Here is an 18,446-nt window from a genome sequence, read left to right on the forward strand (position 1 = left end):
GGGAGAAGGAAGAGGAGAGGTAGTTGTCCCAGGAAAATGGCTTAGGACTGTGAGAATTACTGACTGGCATGGCTCGGAGTTACCTTTTGGTAAGCTGTTTTGGTGGACCAATGTGGAGAAAGTGGAGTGAACATCAGAATTTTTATAATCCATTTTCTATTCTAGTCTTTTCTGTCCTCCAGACGATTTCCCAACCCCTTGCTTATCATCTCCTTTCCAAGTTCTAAATTCAGACGGCCATCTGCCAGATGAAGCCCAGAGTTCAAATGCACTTGTCTTGGATGTCAGGTACTAGACGCAAGCACACACATCCTATCTACAGCAAAAGCGAAGACTGTTAACCCACAGACCACCCCTGGGCATGTGTCTTAGTCAGGGTTTCTATTCCTGCACAAACATAATGACCAAGAAGCAAGTTGGGGAGGAAAGGGTTTATTCCGCTTACATTTCCATACTGCTGTAGATCACCCAAGGATGCAGGACTGGAACTCAAACAGGTCAGAAAGCAGGAGCTGATGCAGAGGCCATGGAGGGATGTTCTTTACTGGCTTGCTTCCCCTGGCTTGCTCAGTCCACTCTCTTATAGAACCTAAGATTACCAGCCCAGAGATGGCACCACCCACAAGGGAACCTCCCCCCTTGATCACTAATTGAGAAAATGTCCTGCAGCTGGATCTCATGGAGGCATTTCCCCAACTGAAGCTCCTTTCTCTGTGATAACTCCAGCTGTGTCAAGTTGACACAAAGCTATCCAGTACAGCATGTATCCCAGGCCTTATTCCAAACCACCTGATGAGTCTGGACAGAGGGCTGAAAAGGCCATGCCTTCGTGCTACACGTGTGTGAACCAGGTGGGAGCACAAGGTGGGGTTTATAGCAGCAACAGAGAGCAGACTAGCTCCCCAGGGCTGATGTACCCGACACATCTGGGACCTCAGTGATCCTGAGTGTGTGGATTTATTCTGTGTAGTTCAAACAAGTCGATGTACAGTCCCCCTTGAGTGTGCTCAGTCATAGCCAGATTGTTCCCAGAAGTCAGTAAGTAGCTGGAGCAGGGGATAGGGCTACTCACCCAGAAACAAGAGACACGTGGATCCTTTATCCTGATGTGGTAGGTGCTGTTCCTGGTACTGGGGAAGCAATGCTCCTTCCTCCTCTGTAGAACTCAATGTCCTGGCACGATCTCAGTATACTATAGAGTGTGTGTATGTGTGTGTGTGTATGTGTGTGTGTGTGTATTTGAATAGGGTTTCACATATCCCAGACTGGTTTTGAGATATATATATATATATATATATATATATATATATATATATATATATACCAGGATAGCCTTAAACTTCCAATCTTCTTGACTCCAAATCTTATGTGCTGTGGTTACAGTTTTGTAAATTCATTTTTTTTAAAAAAAATAAAAACACCTTCTCAGTTCAACATTGTCTTTATTTTGCATTACTGGGGAGGGATAACTAGTCATTTAAGTATTAGGGTAATCGAAGTTTATTTATTTATGTTTCTGCTGTACTGGGAATTAAACCCAGGGCTTTGCACATGTTAGGCTAATGCTTGACCACTGAGCTACACTCCAAGTCCTGTTCATTTTTTATGTTGGGATGGGGTCTCACTCCACTGCCTTCACCTTATACTGCTTCTGTCTCAGACTCCTGGGTAGCTGGGATTATAGCCTCACACCAGTAGGTCTAGCCTGTGTAAATTCTGTTGTTGTTGTCTTGAAACAAGGTCTCCCTATGTAGGGCAGGCTGGCCTTGAACTCACAGAGATCTGCCTGCCTTTGCCTCCCGAGCACTGTTTTTAAAAGGTATGTACCACTATGCCTGGTTTTACCATGCCTCTGTTGCTGGAGTCTTGCCATTATTTATCCCAGGCTGGCCTCAAGTTCCCAATCCTCTTGTTTCCTCCTCCCTGGTGCCGGGATTACAAACGTGGCCTAGTATGCCTAAGGAATACTTTCAAATGTAAATGTTTGTTATGTTTTTTATGTGCCAATATTTTCTTAAAAGTTACTTATAGAGTTACAATTAAATTTGTGAACCTGGGCTATTACCCAAGACAACCCTGCCGTGTGTGTGTGTGTGTGTATGTGTGTGTGTGTGTGTGTGTATGTGTACACATGTGTGTTTGTCTGTGTTTGAGCACTTGTGTGCATGTTTGTGTGTGTTCGTGTGCGTGTGCGTGCACATATGTGTGTTATAAGGTTCTCAGGTAGGCTAGGTCTCCTCACTGATTATTCATGGGTGTAGTGGTTATGGCTTTAAAATGAAAGTACCTCAGATCTCCCTTTCTGTGTACCAGATGCTAGAAACATCAAGAGCGCAGGGATGCTGGGTATGTACAGTTCTAAGAACAGGTGTGTGCACGCCTTGAGTGGATAAGTCTTTGAACTACATTGATCATGAATATGCTAACCAGGGTTTTGGTTTGCTGAGGAGGGTTGTGGTGGTAAGAGGTAATGCCCATTACAACTCTTTGTACTAATTCCAACATTTAAGAGGCTGAGGCAGGAGGATCACCATGAGTGTGAGACTAACCTGAACTAACCAGTAAAACCTTGTCCCCAAAACCAAACAACAGTTTCTCATCCAAATAAGGAAATCCATGCTGTTTTCTTAGTTAAAAGGCCCACTAGCCTTCTGTTTAACATCCTTCCATTTCATGAGCATTTACCAAATGCCTAGTGAGGGGTGATACTCAGTAAACCAGGTAAGCTCACCCCCCCACCCCACCCCCGAGTCCTGAGGATCTTAGGGTCTACTTGGAGAAGACAATGAAAAAGTGCATTCACAAACGGACGGTGTCAGCATCATAGTGATAAACACTCAGGAAAAGGAACACCGAGGGACATGAGAGAAAGTGACAGAATGCAACACTGGAGGAGGGGGCTTCCTGGAGGAGGTGACATTCGAGCAGACATTGCTAGAGGAAGAGTCAACAGCTCAGTGGCTGGGAGGCAAAAGGAAGCGAGGAGAGGGATGGTCCAGCAGCAGAACCTGCTGGGGTCATTCAGGGAAGGAAAAACCACAGCGTGGTGGCTGGAGTGTCGGGAGGGCGAGTGGTACAGGCCAAGGTCCGAGGCCGGCCAAGGGCTGGGTGGAGAGGGTGCAGAGACTCCAGGAGGAGTGGCGTTACGCTTGTATGTTTGCTTTTTAAAAATCGAATTTTAAGCAGGGTAGGACAGCAGGTCTGTTCAGGGTCCTGATTTAATTCACCCTTGAATGGGGAAGCAGGATCTGCTGGTTGGAGATCTGTCTCCACTCGCCCTCGTCTTAGCTGATGACTCCATACCCAGAGTAGCCCAGAATCCAAAGGTAAAAATTGGTTCTGACGTTAGGTCTTGAACCCATGGCCTTTTGCACTCTAGGCAAGTGAGGACCCCCACCCCTCCCACCCACCCCCGCATCCTTGCCTCCAGCCTTGAAGATGAAATTCCTAGGCCAGTCCCTTTCAGAATTTCACCAGCAATCTCTAACCCTCTCACCCTGCAGGAAAAAACAGGGCCGCAAAAGAACATGAGACCCCAGCTGGCAGTAAGCTACCGCTGGAAGCTTTCTTACAGGACATAAATCAAAGACTAAGATGAAAAAATTTGCCACGTGTGAAGCTCTGATGGACAGCCCAGGGAGCAGCGCCACCCCTCATCCTCAAAGACCGCGTTGGAGTTTTCCCAGTTGGGAGAGGAGTTCTTTGGCGCTACAGTGATCAATGCTTCTTTCAGCTTCTGTTAAGTAAGATGATGGATAAGATGTCTCAATGCCTTGAAGCACGTCATGTGCCAGCCCTTTCTAGCCGCCCTTGGCCCTGCCCACGGTGATGGCGAGATTTTTCTCGTTGGATGGGAGCCCGGCAGTTGAGGTTTCTCAGGGTGTGTTGCTGTCCTATAGGTTTAGTGACGTAGGTGAGATTCCTTTGGAATCCCAGCAGCTAAGCTGACCAGAGAGCCACAGAAGGTCAGCTCAGGGCACTTGAGCAGCTGAGAATCCGAAGAAGACCTCCCTTGTCTGACCGTGTGTTCTTGTTTCTGAAGCGTGGCTCGGCATGGCAGACAGACGGGCGTGGGATTCTGCCGCTGGTGGTGGATAGCATGGCGAGCCTGGGCTGAAGTGAGTTGGTCTTCAGCACCCGAGCCATCATCCCGTCCGTTTCCTCAGCTCCAGATGGATCTGCTTCTGGCATTACGCAGCCTTGTTTAAGTGCTCGCATTAGCAGCAGGATGGGGTTCCTACTGAAGCATCATCTCTTGTCAGAAAGCCAAGAGTTGTTCAGAATGAAAACAGAATTCTTCCCAAAGAGGCTAAATCACTTGCACTAATTAGTCGCAGTGGTGGCGGGTGCGTGGGGTGGTGCTAGTGGTAAATCTGTGCCTGTGCTCTTCTAAATAAGGACAACTTGGGCTTTGTTCACAAGCAGAGGCATACGATGATGAGCCTTGATCCCACTAAGACCCTGTGTTGGGCTCACAATCGTGTGAGTCTCGCAGAGAATGTGAGACACTTCTTGCCGGATTCGGACATTCAGAATGAACACATTTAGAATACTTTGAACAGTTGCTGTCATTGTAGACTATGTGCTGTCTGTGTATGGGCTCTGTGGCCCTTCTCGTGGGGTAGCATAGCAGAGGGAGTCTGGTCCTCTGATCTTCCACCCACCATGAACCACTGCATGCTACGCCACCTAGACTGCACCAGCTGAAGGATAGCTCAAACGTGTGACGTATTTTATCTTTCCCAGTTTTTGACTATTCATACCCAAGAACGTTGTTTTGTCCTTTCGCCCTTGCCCTTTGGCTTTTTGAGCTAGAGTCTGAACTTACTACGTAGCCTTGTCTCAAAAAGGAGGTGGGGAAGCATAAAAATTGCCAAAGAAGTGCAAAAAAAAAAAAAAAAAGGCTTTCCCAAGTCACCAAAAGAGTTGATTCTGGTGTGCACATCTTCCTGACTACTGGTCTCGTGCTCTGACCACAGCCCTTCACCGCTAGACCACACTTCCCCAAATAAATAACTACTTCTGCATGCTAGGGACAGGGCATGTGCGGCAGCACTTACGTAGGCGGCGCAGACGGGTAGCCTTTCACTTAATGTTGCAATAACACAGGCTAAACAATGAGCACTCAACTTCAAAAAGTCACCAACCGCCTTGACGCTGGTCAGGTTTCTCTGTTGTCCCACTGTGCAACAGAGGGAAATCAGAAGAGCACGCATAGGCCAAGAGAAAACTTCTGGGAAAAACGTTTCCTACCTTCCTCCTTTTCTCCTCTCTCTCTTTCTTCCTTCCTGTCATTTCCTCCTTTAGCTCAATATAACCCCACATCCCCTGTGTAGCCAAGAGTGAGTTTAAACTTCTGATCCTCCTACCTCCACAACTAAGCACATGAATTGCAGGGATGGGACACCATGCCCGGTGCCCCGGCTTCTGTTTTTGGCTTGGCTGCTTCTTTTCATTTTGCTTTTATAAGTCAAGGCCAGTCTCACATTGTAACCAAGGCTAGCCTGGAACTCCTTGTGTAGCCCAGATCCAAAGCAATCCTCCTTCCTCAGTTCGCTGAGTACTGGGGCTACAGGCAGGAGCTACTATGCCCACTTTGAATCTGTTTTTAATTTGGGCTAAAATCAGACTGGAGAATCTATAGCCTTTTGGCTCTTGATTTCCAGTGAGAGGAACTCAGCACACAGATAAGCATTCGTTGCCAAAGTTGTGCTGCTTCACGCTCAGGCTTGTCCAGGGTACAGAATCCCTGCCTTACTGGGAGACAGCACTAGGCAATTTGGAACACACACACCTGTCTCAAAGCTGCTCTGACCTTTGCAAATGGCAAAGATAATTTCACATGCAGGCGATGAATTGTCTTTATTATTAGGCTACATTGTGTGAGCTCCATTTAAAAAAAAAAACTTTATTTTTAATTGGCAGATCACTGTATAGATTTGGGGGGTATTTTAATACATTTATATATTTTGTAATGATCAAACCAGAGTAATTAGCATCCATACCATCTCAAATGCTTATAATTTCTTTGTGGATAAAAGTATCGGAAATCCCTTTTTCTGTTTAACGATATTTTGAGATATATGTTATTATCCAGCTTTAGTGGCTTGTATCTGAAATCCTAGCACCTGGGAGGAGGAGGGAAGAAGTAGGAGGTCAAGGTCATCCTCAGCTACATAGTGAATGTTGGCCGGATGTGAGGCCCGGTCTTAAAACATGAAAATGGGTGTGCTTGGGCATGTGTGCATGTGTGTGCTTCTGCATGTGTGGGTGTGAATGTGCATGTGTGCATGTGTACATGTGTGCACATGTATATATTTGTGTGTATGTGTGCATGTGTGTACATGTATGTGTGAGCTATTTAATTGAAGACCACAACCTACCCTTACAGCCTAACTGTGTCTTTGTACTTGTCTACCAACTTTCTCATTCCTTCCGGCCACTGGTAACCTGTTTTCTTCTCTCTCCTACCAAGAGGTCCGTACTGAGAATTCAAATGAAAGTGAGGTCACATGCTATGTGTCTTTTGGTGTCTGGCTTATTTTACCCCAGCGTGATGTCTTGTAGGTTCCTCCATATTATTGCAAATAATTGATTTTTCTCTATTTTTTCCCCTATTTTTTTTAAAAGACTGAAATGCTATTTCGCTGTACATGTATACCATATTTTAAAGATCAATTTTTCAGTTGATGGATGTGGCTGTTTCTATGTTCTGGCTACTGTGACATACGCTGCTATAAATACCTGTGCTGGGCTGGAGAGATGGCTCAGAGGTTAAGAGCACTGACTGTTCTTCTGAAGGTCATGAGTTCAAATCCCAGCAACCACATGGTGGCTCACAACCACCTGTAATGAGATCTGATGCCCTCTTCTGGTGTGTCTGAAGACAGCAACAGTGTGTACTTAGAAAAAATAATAAAATAAATCTTTCTTAAAAAAAAAAATACCTGTGCCAACACACCGGGCATAATTTCTTCTTTCTGCTTGCTCTCAGGTTTTGTAGTGGTGGGATTAAGCTCAGGGCCTTGTGCACATCAGGAGTCACTGTACCACTGAGCCATACCCCCAAGTCTGCCCTGTTTCTTAAGATGTGATGTTTATACTAATGAATGGGTGCCATCAACAGATTGAGAAGTAAGAGTGTCTTATAGGATGATCGCTGGTGGAGGAGGACACAGGAGGGTCTGAGCAGTGGGCTTGGACCCTATATGATGCTCTGAACCTTTTTGGTCCTGGTCTTACCCAGAGGACAGATGATCTAGGCCCCGCTCTGTATTGCAGTCACTTCTGAGTTCTGTCTTGAACCCTCACTGTGCCTCCTTGCTACTCCATCCTTAGAACTGTCAAGCCGCTTACTGCAGCCCCGTAATACTCTCTTGACTTATCTATCTTCCCCAGAGGTTTGGCTCTGTGCGAAGGTAAGGATAGGTTCACCCCATTCTGCAGGTAGTGCCAGCCTCTACCCCAGTCCCAGTCCTTCAACAGCTCTTTGTTAAAAAAGCAAAGATATTATTAAGAGAATATTTAAGAGATAAATAAAGAGAAGATATTAACACAATGGTCTGTCCTTTTAAAATTGTGTTGTTTGATATGTATAGGTGTTTTGTCTGCTTGCATGTCTGTGCAGTGTATGTGTGCCTGATGCCCAGGGATACCAGACGAAGACGTTGAATTCCCTGGAACTGGACTATGTTCCCATGGGACTTGAATCTGGGTCCTCTGGAAAAGCAGCCAGTGTTCTTAACCACTGAGCCATCTCTCCAGTCTCTGCCTTGTCCTTTTCAGAGGACAGATGTATTAGATGTTCAACTCTCTGGCCATAATGTTGCCAAGAAGTGGGGGGTGGGAGCTATTTGGAGGAGGAAGGATCACCCAAAGACCTCTCTTATTTTTATTGCCAAAGTAAGTGTTGTATGAGATAAATCCTGGATATAAAATCTTGACACATCTTTGAGGTGTTGGCCAGAGCTGCTTCAAACCTGAAAAGGAAATAAATCAAATCTCTGTAGTTTTTTTCTCTAAGAGTCCCTGAGACGCAGTTATGAGTGGAAGGCAAGGCCAGACAGACCCAGGAACTCAAAGGTTGACCTACTTTGTCGAAACAGACAAGAGGGAAGACGTCTGCATAATCTTTCTGTCTCTCCCTTTCATAGTAAAGAACAGTGGGAGCACAAGACAGATGAGCTCAAGGCCACGAAAACACTTCAGGATTGAGCAGCTACACGAAGCCTGTGTTTCTATATCGTGTTGTTCTCCTTCCCTCCCCCCCACTCTTCCGAGTGAGAAAAAAAAAAAGGGCCTAAATTCCCACCAACATAAACTAATGACATACAATGATGAAATTCTGTTTTCACCTCTGCCTGTGACAGGGAATGCAAAAATAGCAAGTGGCCTATTTCCACGAATCCCCGCCTCCCTGCCCTCCCCGCTCCGGCTGGGTTTGGATCTCTAAGAATGGAGGCTAACGCAGAGGCAAGAGCCAACCGGGATCAGCCCCCCGAACCCGAGGGTGATGTCAGTCGGCGGGAGCGGACGCAGCCTGGCCAGGGAGGCAGCGGCTCTTAGGGAGCAAGGAGGGCGGGTGGCCTGGATGGGCGGACCGTGCGCCCGGCCGCGCGGCGTCGCCTGGAGACGGCCCTGGCGGCGCTGTGTTGCTGTAAACAGCCGCTTCGCTGTTACTATCTATAGAAAGATCGCCTAGCTCCCGGGTGCGGCGGCCCGAGGCAGGTTTGTGGTTCTGCACCCCTTGCGTCCCTAAAGATCCATCCGCTGCCCTAATCCTCTCTAGTCCGTCTTGGAATGCCCACCGTTTGGCTTGACCCTTGGGACCCACAGAATGGAGACGAGGGGGGGACACATGAGTTCTGTGAGGATCTGCGGTTTCCTATCCCAGAGGTGACCGGCTCTCTGGGGCCGAGCCCAGTCAGTCTAACCCGGCTTGTCCTCTGCGGAAGGACAGGAGGCTGAGGGCATGTAGGGGTGTGTTTGTTCCATACTGAAGCACCTGGCCTCTTCAAAGTCCCATCTTCCAAGACTCAAAGCTGTGCTCAGGTCCCAGACGCCGAAATCTCCGCACAGCCGGGAACCTTTCTTCCCGTCCCCTCTGCCCTCCCCCCCTTCCCAAGTCCGATCTGGAAAATCACCCGCTGCGGGTTCCTTGTAAGCGCAGTTTCCAGGCTGCACGTATTCAGACCCCCACCTCCCCAGCACCGACTTGCCTTCTCCCCCGAGCTCACCTCACTTTGTAATTCTGAGCTTCCCCCTCTGCCCCGACTCGCCCTCTGGCCTCAGCTCAAAACTAAGAGAACGACCCCTTCAGGCATACTTGCAGGGTGGTTTTGCACAATGTCAGTGTCAACGGAGACAGTCACCCTGATAGCGCTAAGTGGTTAAGGGTCGGGGAGTGGGTGCTGTCGTCCTTTAAAACACGAATTTATGAATGAACTCAGTATTGTAGTTAAAGCAGGTTATTGTACACTTATTTACAATCCTTCACTTGCTGCTTCCAACCTCAGTCCTAATGTTTCTCCAGGCCAGGGGCTGGAGCGAGGGGCTGAGAAGCTGATCCCATTTTTTTTTTTTTTCTTTACACTGATTTGGGATGGGGGCTGATGTGGGCAAGCTTTCCTTTAGGAACAGAGGCTTCGAGCCTTTAGGGCTGCGTACTTGCTTCTCCTAATACCAGAGACTCAAAAAAAAAAAAAAAAAAAGGTTCCAGATGGCTGGACAATGACCCGGGTCTCATCCCTTGACCCTGGGAACCGGGTCCACATTGAATCAGGTGCGAATGTTCGCTCGCCTTCTCTGCCTTTCCCGCCTCCCCTCCCCCGGCCTCGGCCCCCGCTCCCCCCTGCGCTGCACCCTCAGAGTTGGCTGCAGCCGGCGAGCTGTTCCCGTCAATCCCTCCCTCCTTTACACAGGATGTCCATATTAGGACATCTGCGTCAGCAGGTTTCCACGGCCGGTCCCAGTTGTCCTGGGGGGGACCATCTCCGAAATCCTACACGCGGAAGATCCAGGAGACCCCCAAAGATCCCAAATGTGAACACTCATAGGTGAAAGAGATATGCCGAGATGGGGGTTGAAAGCCTGGGGGACAGAGCTGACGACAGAGCGCCCGCAGAGGGCCTTGGGGTGCGCTTCTCCCCCCTCCGCCCAGTGACGTAAGAAGTCCATTCACAGCGCTTCCACAGCGCTTCTATAAAGGCGCCAGCAGAGGCGCCTACTACTTCAACCGCGACTGCAGCGAGCAACTGAGAAGACTGGATAGAGCCGGCGGTTCCGCGAACGAGCAGTGACCGCGCTCCCACCCAGCTCTGCTCTGCAGCTCCCACCAGTGTCTACCCCTGGACCCCTCGCCCGGCTTTCCCCAAACTTCGACCATGATGTTCTCGGGTTTCAACGCCGACTACGAGGCGTCATCCTCCCGCTGCAGTAGCGCCTCCCCGGCCGGGGACAGCCTTTCCTACTACCATTCCCCAGCCGACTCCTTCTCCAGCATGGGCTCGCCTGTCAACACACAGGTGAGTTTGGCTTTGTGTAGCCGCCAGGTCCGCAACTGGGGTGTGACTCGCAGGGAGGGGGGGTTCCTCCTTGTTCGCTCCGGAGGGGGACTGGCGCGGTCAGAGCAGCCTTAGCCTGGGAACCTAGGACTTGTCTGAGCGCGCGCACACTTGTCATAGTAAGACTTAGTGACCCCTTCCCGCGCGGCAGGTTTATTCTGAGTGGCCTGCATTCTTCTCTCGGCGACTTGTTTCTGAGATCAGCCAGGGCCAACAAGTCTCGAGCAAAGACTCGCTAACTAGAGTTTGGGAGGCGGCAAACGGCGGCAATCCCCCCTCCCGGGGCAGCCTGGAGCAGGGAGGAGGGAGGAGGGTGCTGCGGGCGGGTGTGTAAGGCAGTTTCATTGATAAAAAGCGAGTTCATTCTGGAGACTCCGGAGCAGCGCCTGCGTCAGCGCAGACGTCAGGGATATTTATAACAAACCCCCTTTCGAGCGAGTGATGCCGAAGGGATAACGGGAACGCAGCAGTAGGATGGAGGAGAAAGGCTGCGCTGCGGAATTCAGGGGAGGATATTGGGAGAGCTTTTATCTCGGATGAGATGCATACAGGAAGTCATAAGCAGTCTCTGACCGGAATGCTTCTCTCTCCCTGCTTCATGCGACACTAGGGCCACTTGCTCCACCTGTGTCTGGAACCTCCTCGCTCACCTCCGTTTTCCTCTTTTTGTTTTGTTTCAGGACTTTTGCGCAGATCTGTCCGTCTCTAGTGCCAACTTTATCCCCACGGTGACAGCCATCTCCACCAGCCCAGACCTGCAGTGGCTGGTGCAGCCCACTCTGGTCTCCTCCGTGGCCCCATCGCAGACCAGAGCGCCCCATCCTTACGGACTCCCCACCCAGTCTGCTGGGGCTTACGCCAGAGCGGGAATGGTGAAGACCGTGTCAGGGGGCAGAGCGCAGAGCATCGGCAGAAGGGGCAAAGTAGAGCAGGTGAGCAGCGATTCTGGACCTTTGCGGGCAGGGGGTGGGAGTGGGGGGGGCGGAGACTGACGCACAGACCACACAACAGAGAGGGGGTGCTACTGACCGCACTTCCTGACCAGGAGCCCGGGCTGCAAGCCCTTTCCCTCCCTTGTCAGATTTTGACAGTTGGCCCCAAGACAAACTCTGCAGTTTCCCTGACAGCTTCCTTCTAGATCCTCAAGCCCGGGAGCTTCTTTGTTCCCCTGCTAAAGATCTCACTTTAAATGCAAATCACACCCTGCCTGCCTACTGCAGGTTAGAAAAACTGCTTCACCGAGAGGTGCGGGTGCTGTAGGAGCCAGTCTCGCTGGGGTGACTGAATGGAGGCGACACTAGACCACCTTACTGAATGTTGGTCCTTTTCTTCTGTAGCTATCTCCTGAAGAGGAAGAGAAACGGAGAATCCGAAGGGAACGGAATAAGATGGCTGCAGCCAAGTGCCGGAATCGGAGGAGGGAGCTGACAGATACGCTCCAAGCGGTAGGTTGAACCAGCTGCTGCTCCTGAAACTTTACTAAAGTTGGAGCCTGGGACTATGGGCGCAGGGTCCCTGAGCATGCCCGTGTCTTATGCTTTCTTACATCTCTCCCAATGCAGGAGACAGATCAACTTGAAGATGAGAAGTCTGCGTTGCAGACTGAGATTGCCAATCTGCTGAAAGAGAAGGAAAAACTGGAGTTTATTTTGGCAGCCCACCGACCTGCCTGCAAGATCCCCGATGACCTAGGCTTCCCAGAGGAGATGTCTGTGGCCTCCCTGGATTTGACTGGGGGTCTGCCTGAGGCTGCCACCCCAGAGTCTGAGGAGGCCTTCACCCTGCCCCTTCTCAACGACCCTGAACCCAAGCCATCCTTGGAGCCAGTCAAGAGCATCAGCAACGTGGAGTTGAAGGCTGAACCCTTTGATGACTTCTTGTTTCCGGCATCTGCTAGGCCCAGTGGCTCGGAGACCTCCCGCTCTGTGCCAGATGTGGACCTGTCCGGTTCCTTCTATGCAGCAGACTGGGAACCTCTGCACAGCAGTTCCCTGGGGATGGGGCCCATGGTCACAGAGCTGGAACCCCTGTGTACTCCCGTGGTCACCTGTACTCCCGGCTGCACTACGTATACGTCTTCCTTTGTCTTCACCTATCCAGAGGCTGACTCCTTCCCAAGCTGTGCAGCTGCCCACCGAAAGGGCAGCAGCAGCAACGAGCCCTCCTCCGACTCACTGAGCTCACCCACGCTGCTGGCCCTGTGAGCAGTCAGAGAAGGTGAGGCAGCCGGCATCCAGAAGCGCCACTGCCTGAGCTGGTGCATTACAGAGAGGAGAAACACGTCTTCCCTCGAGGGTTCCCGTCGACCTAGGGAGGACCTTATCTGTTCGTGAAACACACCAGGCTGTGGGCCTCAAGGACTTGCAAGCATCCACATCTGGACTCCAGTCCTTACCTCTTCCAGAGATGTAGCAAAAACAAAACAAAACATCGCATGGAGTGTGTTGTTCCTAGTGACACCTGAGAGCTGGTAGTTAGTAGAGCATGTGAGTCAGGCCTGGACTGTGTCTCTCTTTTCTCTTTCTCCTTAGTCTTCTCATAGCATTAATTAATCTGTTGGGTTCATTATTGGAATTAACCTGGTGCTGGATTGTATCTAGTGCAGCTGATTTTAACAATACCTACTGTGTTCCTGGCAATAGCGTGTTCCAACTAGAAATGACCAATATTAAACTAAGAAAAGATAGGACTTTATTTTCCAGTAGATAGAAATCAATAGCTGTATCCATGTACTGTAGTTCTGCAACGTCGATGTTCATTGTCACGTTACTGATCATGCATTGTTGAGGTGGTCTAAATGTTCTGACATTAACAGTTTTCCATGAAAACGTTTTTATTGTGTTTTCAATTTATTTATTAAGATGGATTCTCAGATATTTATATTTTTATTTTATTTTTTTCTACCCTGAGGTCTTTCGACATGTGGAAAGTGAATTTGAATGAAAAAAATTTAAGCATTGTTTGCTTATTGTTCCAAGATATTGTCAATAAAAGCATTTAAGTTGAATGCGACCACCTTTTTGCTCTTTTTATTCTCAGAGTCTTGTATGGTTTCGGGAAGGCCTCTGAGGAGACCAGTTTGTCAAGATGGGTGGGTCCTGGAGGGGGACACGCCCTTGGTCTGTTCCCTTATCACTCAGAGGACACGCTAGTTCAGGGTATTTTACAGAAATGTGTGTTCATATAGCATCGCTAAGATTTTCTACCTGCCTGCCTTGGGGCTGAAGGCTGCCTGTAACAGCTTGTGCAAAGATGTGCTTTCCTGCTTCTCTTAAACTTACCTGCTTATCTTCACCTTAGTGATTTTCATGGGGAAGGAATCCTTTGAACAGAGCCTAGCTCTACACAAACTTTTTGTTGTTATTTTGTGAAGAGTTGAAATAAGCGACATTCCATGCTACAAACCAGATCGCTACTTCCCCCTCCTACCCATCATTAGGCTGAACTGCCTCTTTAAAAAAATATAATTAAAATATGTATTTATTTATGTGGGGAGGTCATTCATGCACTTGAGGTCACACAGGACAACTTCCAGACGCATCTCAAGCACACGACCTTTGGGAATTGAACTCAGGTTATCAGGCACCTTGAACCCACCAAGCCAATCTTGCCACTCCCTGTCCCTCTTTAAAGATGTATTTGTTTCTATTTTCTGTGGAAGGGTGTTTTGCTGGCATGTGTGTCTATGCACCAGGTGCATATGCAGTGTCTATAGAGGCCAGAAGAGGGCAAAGGATCCTGTGGGACTGGAGTTCTGAGACAATGACGGCTACCCAAGCAAGCACCAGGAATCTAAATCTGGGCTCTCTGCAAGACTAACAGCTGCTTTTAACTGCTCAGTCATATCACCAGCCCTCCTGATCTGCCTATCACAGTTAGCCTTAAAAGTTTTCCCTTGGTTAAAACACACACACATGCACACGTGCGCGCACACACACGCACACGCATGCACGCACACATGTGTGCACGCGCGCACACGCACACACAAACAAATTTTCAGTTGTTTGTTTATTTTTGAGATAGGTCTAACTTGACCTCAAATTTGCTATGTAGCTGAGGCTGGCCCTGAACTCCTGATCTTTCTGTTTATATCTCCCAAGTGAGAGGTATGCACCTTCATACCTGCCTTCGGTTCCTTTACCCAAACATATGTTCATTTAGTCAACCATTTTTATTCTCCAAAGAGAGCAGGCTATCATCCTGTGCCACCATGAAAAACAAATTCCAACTTCCGAAGCTACTTTAACACTTGGGTGTAATTCACAGTACAGTAGGGGAAAAGGAATTGAGGTTTAAAATATCTTGAGCAGCCTAGATAATGGCTGATCAACCAGTCCGTAAATAAGAAGTTACATAATAGCTCAGTAGGGAAGGGTCAGAAGACTTTGGATAAGCTTGGCTCAGAAAGTTTATCATCTCAAAGAACATGACCTTTGCCTGGGACACCTCAGGCAAGGACTGCTGCTCTCTCCTGCAAACCAAAAGGAGAGGAGACTGATCCCTCCCTACCCTTGCTCTCTGGTGCCTAAAAACCAGAAATTGTTTCCATGCACACTGGGTGGAAGGCGAGCTTTCAGGTCATTAGTAGCAATGAAAATCCCTCTGTGGTCATGGTGGGCCCCCGTACTCTGTCGAGCTGTGTTTCACTTTCAAATGACAGTTCCATTACACGTGAGCTGTTAACCTATCCTGCTCCTACCACAGCGATTGACACTTCAAAGCAACTCACCCGAGTCTCTCTAGAACATTCTTTACAGCACATTCCACTGGCACACACTGCTTTTGCCAGTCCTGAGTTATGAGAGGCCTTGTTGGTATACCAACGATCCCAGAGCCGAGGAGAGAGGCGTGAGTTCTGGGCTACACTGTGAGATCTTATATACATTAAATGAAATGTAAAACAAAAACCTTTAGAATTAATGCAACATTTATAAGGACCGAGTTTGCTCCTTTAAATGTGTGGTGGTAATGACCTGAGAGGAATGTCCCAGATTGGGAAGAGCTGCAAGGGAAGCAGCTAGCCCCCGGGGGCCTCCCAAATGGCCCTGGCAGCTGCAAACTAGCTGTGGAAGTATAGCATCCCTTTTTCTTCGGCAGGTCTGACACAAAGCCTTCCTCCAGGTCACCACAGACCAGGCCATGGTCCATCCACAGGCAAACCCTGAAACTCTAGGAAGACAGAGTCTCTGAAAGGTTCCTCCAAGTTCATGGGATCCCCGTAGCACTAACACCTTCTGAGCTCCCTGCCAGCTCCTTCCCTGGTCTAGATTATCTTCCCCGCCTGGCCAAAGGACTCCCTCCCAATCCCCCCTCACCAGAGACTCTGGATTCAAAAACTCCGGAGGAAGACTGATACTAGGAATGTCACCTTTCTTTTGGGGACACTTCCATCCCTTCTCAGAAGACAAAGCCTCAAACTGTTCAGGGGAACAGTTACCTGTCTGTCCTCAGTGCCACTATGTCCTCAGTGCCACTAACACAAGTCCTGAACATACAGCAGAAAGGGCTAAAGACCAGGGGCTGAGCCGGGCCTGGTGGCGCAGGCCTTTAATCCCAGCACTCGGGAGGCAGAGGCAGGTGGATTTCTGAGTTCGAGGCCAGCCTGGTCTACCAAGTGAGTTCCAGGACAGCCAGGGCTATACAGAGAAACCCTGTCTCGAAAAACCAAAAAAAAAAAAAAAAAAAGACCAGGGGCCATTTCCCTTAGCGACCATGTCAAGCCTGACCCACCAATGGACTCTAAGACCTAGTTCAGAGCTATAGTACAGGATTAATGAACACTTTGCTCAATGGGTGAATGAATAAATTCCACACTTTTCTACAATCAGAAGCTGGTCTGTGTGTGTTCTGTAGTTTCTGTTCCAGTCTCCCCCTTCCGATGTTAGGCAATAGGAATGTTACATCTTTTACGTCTGGCTGCAGACGCACAGGCCACTTCTGTCCTTCATTCCTGGAATTCCTTCATTGCCTCCCCTGGGTTCCTTCTGCCATTTCAGCAAAGTGAATGACTGACCGTGCGATGACTGAAATTAACTTCAGATAACGGAAGAAAAAAAAAATACTCTTTGTAGAATAGTGGATAACGGGCTCCCAACCCCTTTGCACGCCCATAGAGCTCGTGCCATTATCAAAGCTAAAGAGGGGCACTTTTTGCTCTAATTACCGTTATTTTGTATCAACAGCGATTCCCAAGTAAACCAATCATGCTCTTAATTAGTCTCAGGCACAGTAAAAACTCTAAGATGGTTACCCCAAGCAAGTGATCCCAAGTTTCAATGTGTCTGAAGTAAAAGGAGAAACAAAAGCAAAAGCGACCTTTAAAATGTGTACACGTTTCCTCTGAAGCAGTCCCTCGTAGGGCAGGGGATAGAGTGACATCTGAATGCTCAACAGTGCTGGTGCTTTAAATGGTGCTGGTTTTGCTGTTAACATTAAGATGTTGGCCCTCAATTCTTCTGGTGCTCTCAAGTCCCCATAAACACACAGGGCATGAGACTCCACTCCCTTGCACCTGCACACATCTAGTGCTCATTCCTTGAAGAGGGTGTTTGTTTGTTTGTTTGTTTGTTTGTATTGTGCTGATAAGCCTCTACCTGGGCCTCTTTGCCCAAACTGGCAAAGACATCCAGGGCCCAGCTCAAAGCAAGTCTCCTCCTAGACACCTTCCCTGGCCACCCTATCTAGGGTGTCTTCTGGGCACACTCCCGGAATGACTTTTTCCTGATTGAATCTCATAGCAGTTCTCGGTAGCCACCACATCCAATCTCGGTTTTCTTTCACTTAAAATGATAAATGTCTCGTTCCATGAGAACAACGATCTTTTGTATCTTGATTGCAACTGTGTCTCTCAGGGTTGTTGACTGAATGAACATAGATGAATGAACGAACACAGATGACAATTATGAAAATGTCTTAAGAGGGCTGGACCTCAAAGATGTCTTCAAGGGTAGAAAGCCACAGCCCTTTATTAAGTACAAACTCCAGGCTGGGGAGATAGCTCAGCTGTTAGCACCTGCCATTTCTCCAGAGGACCCGGATTCAGTTCCTAGCACCCATGATGAGTGGCTTATAATGGCCTCCAACTCCTGCTACGGGGGAGGGAGATCCAACCTCCCTGGCTTTGGTGGGCTCCATCACTCACTCATGCACACACATACATCTAGCTCTCTAGATGTCTCAGTGGATAAAAGAGCCTGATGACTCGAGTCCATCCCTGGAGATCTTGTAAAGGCGGAAGGAAAGAATCAATGCCACTGAGTTGTCCTCTGGCCCCTGACATGTGTGCACCCACACTCGTTTTAAAGAAATTTGTGTTGCTCTAAGGGTGGTTATTCACACTTACAGTTCCAGCACTGGGGAGGCCAAAGCAAGAACATTGCCATGAATTTGAGGATAACATAGACTACAGAGTGAATTCCAGGCCAGCCTGGGCTACACAGTAAAACCCTGTTTTGTTTGTTTTTGTTTTGTTTTAAACAAGACAAACAAAATGTTTTCACTTTGGTACAGAACATTCAGAGTCTAATACAAGTCTGTTTTGTGTTCATCCAGTGTGCAACCTATAATTTAGTCTGCATTAGAATGGGAGAGTAAGGGTTACCTAGATCCCGTTACCAATATCACTATCGTTAGCCAAGAGAAGGTCCACACCTGCTGTGGATAAGATGTACTAGATGCTGGCGAATGACTTTGGTGTCTGGAAGGAGCCAGTTGGGTAGGTTTCCCTCGTCTTTGCAAGCAGGAAAGAGCAACAGAAATCTAAACCAGTTTAGTTGCAATACAATCCATTTCGATGGTTCCACAGACCCACTCATGAACTAAGCTGAAGTGCATTTCCTTTGTCCAAAAAGTATTGTCCTGTTACTCAAGAGGACGAAGAGTAGA

General features: G+C 48.4%; 1 protein-coding gene across 1 annotated transcript; it reads left to right on the forward strand.

The window, feature by feature from the left end:
- Positions 1–10,232: 10,232 nt before the first annotated feature.
- Positions 10,233–13,574, forward strand: Fos (Fos proto-oncogene, AP-1 transcription factor subunit). The gene is made up of 4 exons (XM_021201871.2): positions 10,233–10,523; positions 11,243–11,494; positions 11,900–12,007; positions 12,125–13,574. The coding sequence occupies exons 1-4, from the start codon at positions 10,383–10,385 to the stop codon at positions 12,764–12,766; spliced, it is 1,143 nt and encodes a 380-aa protein (XP_021057530.1). The 5' UTR covers positions 10,233–10,382; the 3' UTR covers positions 12,767–13,574.
- Positions 13,575–18,446: the final 4,872 nt, after the last annotated feature.

Source organism: Mus pahari, chromosome 7 (assembly GCF_900095145.1).
Source record: "Mus pahari chromosome 7, PAHARI_EIJ_v1.1, whole genome shotgun sequence".
Taxonomy (NCBI): domain Eukaryota; kingdom Metazoa; phylum Chordata; class Mammalia; order Rodentia; family Muridae; genus Mus; species Mus pahari.

Coding starts and splice junctions, on each gene's coding strand:
- Fos (XM_021201871.2), top strand. CDS start 10,383: ATGATGTTCTCGGGTTTCAACGCCGACTACGAGGCGTCATCCTCCCGC. Junction 10,524..11,242: donor GCTCGCCTGTCAACACACAG/GTGAGTTTGGCT, acceptor GTTTTGTTTCAG/GACTTTTGCGCAGATCTGTC. Junction 11,495..11,899: donor GAAGGGGCAAAGTAGAGCAG/GTGAGCAGCGAT, acceptor TTTCTTCTGTAG/CTATCTCCTGAAGAGGAAGA.